This window comes from Falco naumanni, chromosome 10, assembly GCF_017639655.2.
Source record: "Falco naumanni isolate bFalNau1 chromosome 10, bFalNau1.pat, whole genome shotgun sequence".
NCBI classification, from domain to species: Eukaryota; Metazoa; Chordata; class Aves; order Falconiformes; family Falconidae; genus Falco; species Falco naumanni.
Window position 1 is genome coordinate 5,915,317 of NC_054063.1, and position 8,754 is coordinate 5,924,070.

General features: G+C 45.2%; 1 protein-coding gene across 1 annotated transcript; it reads right to left on the reverse strand.

Annotated features, from left to right (window-relative positions):
- Positions 1 to 1,662: 1,662 nt before the first annotated feature.
- C10H11orf58 (chromosome 10 C11orf58 homolog) lies at positions 1,663 to 6,657 on the reverse strand. Its single transcript, XM_040608976.1, has 5 exons — positions 6,521 to 6,657; positions 6,264 to 6,344; positions 4,991 to 5,051; positions 3,090 to 3,199; positions 1,663 to 2,114 (listed from the first exon to the last, which is right to left on the reverse strand). The coding sequence occupies exons 1-5, from the start codon at positions 6,578 to 6,580 to the stop codon at positions 1,905 to 1,907; spliced, it is 522 nt and encodes a 173-aa protein (XP_040464910.1). The 5' UTR covers positions 6,581 to 6,657; the 3' UTR covers positions 1,663 to 1,904.
- Positions 6,658 to 8,754: the final 2,097 nt, after the last annotated feature.

Sequence of the window (8,754 nt, forward strand, 5' to 3'; positions counted from 1 at the left end):
CAGAGATGGGCGTGCGTGCCGAGATCTACGTGCGTGCTGAGCAGTGCGGGAGGAAAGGTGGGGAGCAGCACCAGCTGCGGTGCTGGGATGGGGAAGGCAGAGAGGTCAGTGCAGGCGCAGCATTTTTTAGCCTACACCTTGATTTTCTAATTGCGCTCAAGGCAATAGAGGCAGCAGCCACAGCCGACAGAACTTAACAGTGGCATGCGAGTTTGTATAGCTGAGTGTCTGAACCGGAAAAAACCTGCTGTCAGTCTACTAGAAAAGTTAATCAGCTGATCTTTCGGGGAAAGCCCCTCTTCCTAGAGATCAAGCAGTTTTCGTTAAGTCATCATGAGGTTTTCTTTCATCACAACATACAAGCAGCTTTAATTTTTGTCTATGTAGTAAAAGCTTGCAGTATTGGGAAAACAAAAAAATCCATACAAATCAAGTACAAATCACTGACTGATAGTGGCTGCTGTAACGACGTTCTTAAAGCTGAATGACTGAAAAAATCTGTAACCAATGCAAATATAGTAAAACAGATTAATCAAAATCTACAGGTTTTATTTACAATCATATTACTTTTATTTTTTCTGTAATGCAACTTATTCCAAGTCCTCCCCCAAAAACTGATGCTGCAATGTTTACGTTCAGTAAACCTATACAACGATAGTACACTCTGCTGCTTTCACGTAAGCCAACTGGCTTGCGAATGTTGTCTACACATCATAAATGGTATACAGAAACGGAAGGTTCTCCACAAGCATCTGGAGTGCTTCGTGAAACACTGTTGTGGCAGAATGAGAGTGTATTAGAGGTGCAGGTCAGATGCTCTGTTCTCCCACCAAGGAGAGGCAGTCATCTGTCTGATGTGCTAAGAGGAAAGAAAGTCTATCAAGTTCTGGTATTTCGTTAATTAATTGAATAAAATAAACTATAAATCTGCAGAGGAATGGATGTGCTCAGTTCTTGCTGGAAGGAGTTACTGGAACTCCTGACTCTTTAAGTATCTCGACTTCACTTGAGAGGTACAACCTTTTTGTCATCATGGACTTAAGACCTCCAAGTGATACATGTACAGGGAGAAAAGGAAGAAGACTTAACTCTGTATTCTATATTTAAAAAAGCTAAATTATTTGTATATCCTTTTCGTTATCAAATTATATTTTCTCTTTCAAAGTAAACTGGTTCCTTCGGGAGGAGTTAGTTTTAATAACAGCTCAGTGTTATAACCAGGAGCCACTAACTAAAAAAAAAAATCACTCTTTTCTACTGAAAGGTATAAAGAACTACAGCTTATCCCCCCCAATTATAAAGCTGAAGAAGCAATTAGAGCCTTCTGTTGTCTTAAGCATTTCTAAATCATCTTGTCCCATGCAACTGCTGTCGGACTTCAGGTGGATACAGTGATTAATACTGTCACAAAAGTGAGTGACTTCTCCTCTCAGCCCTGTCAACACTAGCACCTACAGACAAAATCATTGTTTAAAGCTCTAGCACATCACAGAATAGTGCTGATACTGGTATTTTACATCTAATGCAACATTCAGTAATTCATATGTAATCTTAACAGCTAAAAATTCAAGACTGGGGTACTAACTAAAGGAACCACTAACATGAAGTTTCTTTATCTGGCATGGAATAAGGGGAGGGATAGTTTAGATGACATTGTAGAGGTCGGGCAACAACAAAAAATTTTATTTCTCCATCCAGTATTTTATACACTTTACAAAAACCAGTAATATCACTGCGCCCATAAAAATGTTATCCATGGCAATGGAAAGCAAATACTACTTTTTGTCATCTAATGGGGTCTTTTTAAAATCATAATACAAAGATCTGTGCTGTAGCAGTCCTCCACTTTGCACTGTAACAATAAGGCTTACTGTACTTTAAATACAAAGCTGTTACATCTGCAGTTATGAACCACTGGCTTTAACAAACATCATTTTATAGTTGCTTTTTGCTTCTTTTTTGTTCTCTGGAACCTCAGCTTCATCATGTTTTTCAGCAGCTTGTAGCTCCTCTGCAGACTCCTCTTGCTCTGACTCAGAGCCACTTTCAGAGTTCTCGGAGCTCTCTTCAGAGGAGTGTCCAGCTGCCTCTTCTTGTTCTTCACTTTCCTGAAACTAGAATTTCAGACTGTGAGACAGATAAACCATTATTTCCTGGCAACTCCATTGCAGCTTCTAAGATTCGCCAGTGTGAATGTTTCACTTAGTAGCTCCTTTCATTTTAGTACTAAAATGGGCTATGTTGCTAAACACAGGTATTTAATATACAAATTATTAGGCAGAAAGCAACTCCACTGAAGTGGTTACCATAACCAACCCTGACATCCATGGTTTCAGCAGCCATATTCTTATTTAGTTAGAGCAGAAATTCTAAAGGCACCACTAAATGAGTTTGAGAAATTTCAGATCACATCACTTTAGTAATTCCTTGCTTTGGTGTACACAGTACATAACACTTGACTATTTGCCAGGGAGTGAAACATAATGAAAGTAAGAGCTAGACCATCAGGAATTTATGTTCACAACTCATCTTTGAACCTTTCAATTGGCAGATGAAGACATGTTCCTAATAACCTGATTCTATTAGTTTCTGTCACACTTCTCTTCCTGCTCATTCCTATAGAATTCCTTATAAGTATGAGACCAGCCACATGTCAGCTCGCTTGCGGACTCTGTACAGCAAATCTCCCACATCTGACCCCTCTATAGCCACTTACTTTTCAGGACCATAGAGAGGTAAGTGCCCCACTGCAACAAGAAGCTAAGATTAATTAGCTCTCAGCAACAATGCAGATGGTTGTGTATTCCTTGGCAACACCTTGATTTAATACATTTGTCACTTTCTGTCCTAATCAGTCTTGACTACTATGGAGCATTAAGCATGTCATATCTCTTTTCAGAACAATGAGAAGCATCAATCATTCCCAGGCATCTAAATGGCCTCCACAGTGTACACAAATAGGGGTGAAGTGCCTGCAGTAAGTTTGTTCTTGAACCCAAAGTGCAGAAGTTTGCCACTAGTTGCAGTGACTGGATTTTTAAACCATTGTCTTAATGAAGTGAAAGCTGAATCATTACAGAAATAACTACCTCACTGAAACCAAGTCCACAATGGCGCCGGTTTCGTCCAGACATCGTGCTGTCCATGCTTTGTTGGTACTGAGACTCCAATTCTTCATTCATTTTCTTGTCTTCTTCCCCTGCATTGTCCAGTGTACTTTGGTTATGGTTCATTCAAATTAACAAAGACATCAAATTACATGAAGTTACATTTTCAAAGTTCATCAATATATACATGAAAAAGTTTAAATTTAGCCACCTTAAACTACTGGATTGAGCATTACTGCATACAATCAATCAGATTTATTAGCAGTTGTATCAAGCGTGCAAGCAAAATTGCTTTGATACAAAGATGGGTTGCTAAGTTCCTAAGACCTGATGTATTCAGAGTGTTACACTATGCATGGTTTATGTTCTACTGAAGGAGGTAAATGTAACCAGTACGACTTCTCTGTGCTTCCTGCCAATACTGCAACAGGTTTCTGACCTTTGCTACTTAGCGTAATTACTGTAATTAAACCACGATTAATATATAGCAGCAGAAGTTGGGCAATAATATCATTCTTGTTTACAGAGCTGTATCTGAAACTATTTAACACATCCCGAATTATGACGAGCAGTTACTACAGCTCTACATTTTTCCAGCTTTAGGAATTAGCAGAAAAAATAATTTTCATGAGCTACTTGTACATGCCCTTAACCTACTTGTTTGAATAAGTAAAGGATCATTTTGACTGGGGGGAAAAATATGGTCTAAAATAGTTAAGAATCCTCTGTTCTTGTAAAAGGTAGGAATCTCTAACTCTCCCCGATAGGCCTACAACACTATAGTTTTTGATTTGTATCTCTGTAAAATTAAAAGCTTGTATTGCAAATTGATGTTTTCTCATTTGGAGGTTAGACCTGTATGTTATTATAAAAGGACAGTAACTCTATGTTGGACAGGAAAGTAAAGTGTTAAGAAAATAGCTGTTCTGATTTTTGGGGAAAAAAACAGCAAACAAACCCAAAAAACCAACCAAACCCAGCATCTTAACTTTTTGCTAATAACCAAGCAGTACTGATTCTTTATGACTCCTTAAGGGAAGCATCATCTGCTTTCTAGGAAATTCAGGGGTAAGGAAGTGATTCTCAGTCACTCTGCAAGCTAACAGCAGAACCTGGAACCAATCCTCAGGCTTCTTTTGGTGTTTTGGTCCCCAGATTAATTTCATGTCAACTAAAAAATTACTAGTGGAGCATTATCAGGGAAAGATGTTTCCTGGAACTCCGACAATTGCTATTCTAAAAGCTTTATCAAAGCTTCTCCAAGACAGTCAAGCTCAGCCTGGTTTCATGTACTTTGACTTACTAGCTGAGCAAACATGATACGTAGTTACTATGGTCATACATTACATGACATCAGATTATTGCTAAGATGACCTTACAGATCTTTTCAGTTTCTACCTCATTGTTTTAAGGCAGAGATTTTTCTATTCAATAGCTAATCAGGTGGGGAGTGAAATCAACCCTGTTCTTGTCCATGCACAACAATCTGAGGTTTGGATATCCATACCTGGCAGCAAGGAAGAAGTATAATACTGCTAGGTACCAGTAACAATAAAACTTTGGTTTTTTATTTTAATAGCAAAGTAAGACTGGGACCTATAGGCCCCAATTTCTAGGGCATTTGTGCACAGGTTTCACTGACCATCAGGTACTTTGCTGAACCTGGACTTGAGAAGGTAAGAAAGTGCAGTCAGAGAAAGCGTTTGTCAGTAATCCAATGACAAAAATTGAGAACTTCTACAACTCCACAACCTGACCTGCCTTCAGCTTCAACCACAAAACCAGAAATCCCTCCCTGCAGTATCTATGAAGCTCAAAGTACTAGGATGTTCCTCAATGAGTGTTAAACTTCCAACTTTGTATCAGCTGTTGGATAAACTGACCTGTCCTGAAGTGAGAGGTTGATCTGTGGTCTCCGATAACAAGGCGGCCAGTATGTTCTTTCTAAAAGAAAAGGCAATTTCTTTTGGAGCTTTAGGGTGCACTGGCATCTTTGCCAACATCCTAGAGATCTTGAATGGAAAAGGTCTGCTGTCAAACCGTGACAACCAACTGTAGGACTGCAAATTTTACGACCTAACAACTGCTGCCTCTTGATGAACTTGTTTCATCTTTGTTTTGTTGATTATTCTGAAAAAGAAACCCCAAAACCTAGACACTCTTTACTCCTCCCGCACCCCAAAGCTGGTTGTATTTCATTCTGTTTCTTGCCACTGATAAGAAAACTACGCTACACAATGCTGGGCAAATGTGAATTAGGTTCTGACAATTTACTCTTTGGCACCACGGGCACTATGCAATGGTTCAGTCTTTGCATCTTACAATGATCCCACTTTTAGACTGGTCACAGTATCAGGTAAAACCCTCACTGTGCTCGTTAATTTATTGGCTCAGTAGTTGCTCATTATCAAATGTAGCCCTGTAGTCAAGCGCTGGCATTACACAGCAAGCAGCATTAAGTACCCAAGCAGACGTTAAGATTAGTGGTAGTGGGATGTTTTAATAAGGTATTGTATTCCTATCCACCAGGAAGTATTAACTTTCGCCTCTTTAATACAGTAAAATATTTTAGCTTACAATAACCCTGTGTTCAAGGAAAATAAGCTAGTACGAGTAAAATTATTTTTCTTGAAAGTAAGCAGAACTACAGTACTAAAGCAACATTTTGTAAATGGAAAAAGCACAAATTTACTAGTTTTGCAGCATTTTTTTTGCAAAAAGCATAGCAGAAATAGTTTTGGTGCATTTCCTCTAGAAGTATTTTCTGGGTTAGTTAATTAGGTTTAGTATTTCGCTGTGTTGATCTGTCAGTAATTTTTATTAATGCCACTGTTTTGAATCTTCAAATTTTTTCCAGTGAAAGAGAACTGTACAAGGACTTTCTCGTCCCCGCTTTTATGAGCTGGTCGGGAGCACTGGGGGGGTGCGGGGGGCTGCCGAGCAGAGCCCCGATCATTCCGGCCCGGCCTTTTCCCCGACCCCGCTGCCGATGCGCCAGCTGCGGCTGCGGGAGCCGCAACCCCCCTGCACGGCGAGGCCCGAGCGAAGCCGCCTGCGGAGCGGCGCCTCTCCCCGCAGCACCCCCGGGAGGTGCCGCCCAGAGCCCGCGGGGGGACGCTGCCCTGCCCGCGGCGGGGGGCAGCGGAGCGGCCTCACCTTGCCAGCGCCCATCAGCCGCAGGAACTTCTGCTTCCGCTCCTCGTTGCCCAGGTCCGCCGCCTCCCAGCTGCTGGAGCCCTGCGGGAGCACACGCTGACTGACCCGGCGGCCCTCCCCGCCGCTGCCCCCCGGCCGCCCGCTCCCGCTGGGAAGGGAACGGCCAGCAAGGCCGCGGCCTTCCCCGCATCCCGCCGCCCCGGGGCCCCGCAGCCGCCGCCTTCCCCCCGGGCGCCTCCCGCCCCACGCCCGTTTACATCGGGGGAGGCCGCTCGCTTGAGGCCGTGGTGGCCCTGGGATTCTCTGCCCGAGCTCATGGCCGCGGCTGGGTGACCGGGCCCCTCCGCCGCCTTCCTGCCGGAGCCGCTCCCTCGGCCCGCGGCGGGTCACGGTGCCGGGTCGCCAGCAGGGCACGCCGGGATTGGTAGTTCTGTCCCGGCCCCTGGCGGCGCGACGCGGGCGGACGGGGACTACGAGTCCCACAGGCCTCCACGGCGGCGGAGGAGGGGCTGCCTCCTCACGCTGATTGGCAGGAGCGCGGGCCAGCCAGTGGGCTCCGCCTCCAGAGGGGGCGGGCAGAACAGGGCGGGGCGGGGCTGGCTGCCGCGCCGGTGGCTGAGGGGGCGCCGCCGCGGTGACCGCTGGCTTTGCTCGGTGTGATGGCGAGTGCGGCGCTGCTGCCGGTCAGGCATGAAGTGCCGCTGGGGGAGCGAGGGGTGGGCGGGGAAGTAGCTCTCGTCTCCGGGGCTGTGCTTCTGCCATCGTATGTGCGCGGCCGGGCGGCGGCTGGCTCGGAGCCTGAGGTAATCCCTGCTGAGGGAAGGTGGGCTCTGGCCGCAGCCGTGTGTGCGACCCGCCGGTGTGGGGGCGGCGACGGTCCCCGCCTGGGCGCGCCGCTGCCGGCGCCTCAGGTTGGGTAACGGCCGCCTGAAGGCGGCGGTGGCGCCCCGCGCGCCCCGACTTGCGCGGGAGGCGCCGCCCTGAGGTAACGACCTGAGGTAACCCCTGAGGCGCCGCCCTGAGGTAACGCCTGAGGTAACAGTGGCGAGGGCGCGGCCGCAGGTTCCCGCCACTTCCCTCAAACCCCGGCGCTGCAGTCGGGGCGGGGATCCGCGCCCCCCCGGTGTCCCTGGTCCTCTTTAGCACCCGTCCGTGTCCCGTCAGCTCAGTCCTGAACTGCAATTCCCCTCGACACTGCCACTGAGGGACACGGGGCCATCCCGCCGACCGGTACCGCCACCTCGCGTGGAGTTTGTGACCCGTGTGGAATCCTATTTGGATCTCCACATGTTTCCGTTAACCCTTCAGTTGCTCTGGCCCTTGGCCTTCACCGTCCTTCCTGCGGTCCAGTCTTCTCCACATATATGCCGTGTACAAAGCAGAGATTCAGTTATTACCCCCAAGTCAGTATTTTTTCATGTATGTCTGCATCAGAATTAGCTTCATTTGAATGAGTTGCCATTGAATCTTAATATTCTGGAGAATTTGCTTACATTTATTGGATGGGAAGATGCACAGTCACCTCTTTAAGTCTTCACCCCTTAAACATTAAGAAAATCCCTTCTGTTTTAATTCCTCACTTACATAGTGACTTTGTCCCCACGATAAAGTTGTAGCAATCCAGCTAATGCCAGGAGGTTAAAGTGCACATGCTGAAATGTGCTAACAGCGTATGTCGATTCATATTGCAGCTTAAAACTGGTTAGTTTAAGGTTAAAGTTGGTTGTTTAAGGATTTTTTAAATTAAAATGAAGTAAATTACTCGATGAAAACAGGTATGAGTGCACATAAGTGTATGCAGTCTTACTGAAACCTCTGTAACAGCTGATTTACATTACAACCAAATGGTTGCAATTTTCTTGTTGCCAAGGAGCTAAAGTTAGTGTCTTAATTAGACCTTTTTTGAGGGGTTGTCAGTCTCTATGTTCATGTTGTCCATGTGCGTTAAAGGCAGCCACTTCAGGCATGGATTTTTTCCTCTCCAGCAGTACCCATAAATTACATGTGCTTGTTCCCTCCTCAGTCTTCTTGTGTGCCTTGCACATATAGTATAGGAGGTAAGAATATCCCCCAGATCTTCAGAGCTTCTCAGTATTTGGCTTGAATCTGAACTTGCTTTTAACTTGCAGCGATCTAAGCTGCATGGCTTTGCATCTACTTATCTTCAGTGGTTTGTTTGGCTTATTTTCTTCTAAACACATTTTTTTTAATTCTTATTTTTATTGTTTTTGTCACTACAACTGTTAAACATTTTGGATTTGAGCCAGTAAGTCTATCCACCCACCTGTCTAGCTCTTTTTTCCATCATGGAAATTTTTGGATTTTTAAGGTTACAGGGAAGGAAGGAAGGGCACAGTGGGCTATGCCTGCTAATGCCAGGTGCAGTCATCTGCAAGGCAGGAAGACCACACCCTGCAAAGAGTGATTAGGGGCAAACATAACATTGGAAATGTAGCACATAGGCCCCATAACAGGTAGGTCTGCTCACAGT

What these genes read in the sequence shown, in the direction of transcription:
- C10H11orf58 (XM_040608976.1), bottom strand. Translation starts at nt 6,580, where the DNA reads ATGAGCTCGGGCAGAGAATCCCAGGGCCACCACGGCCTCAAGCGAGCG. An exon ending in GGCTGATGGGCGCTGGCAAG is followed by an intron (nt 5,052 to 6,263) that starts GTGAGGCCGCTC and finishes CTTTTCTTTTAG; the next exon opens with AAAGAACATACTGGCCGCCT. An exon ending in AACCTCTCACTTCAGGACAG is followed by an intron (nt 3,200 to 4,990) that starts GTCAGTTTATCC and finishes TGGACAATGCAG; the next exon opens with GGGAAGAAGACAAGAAAATG.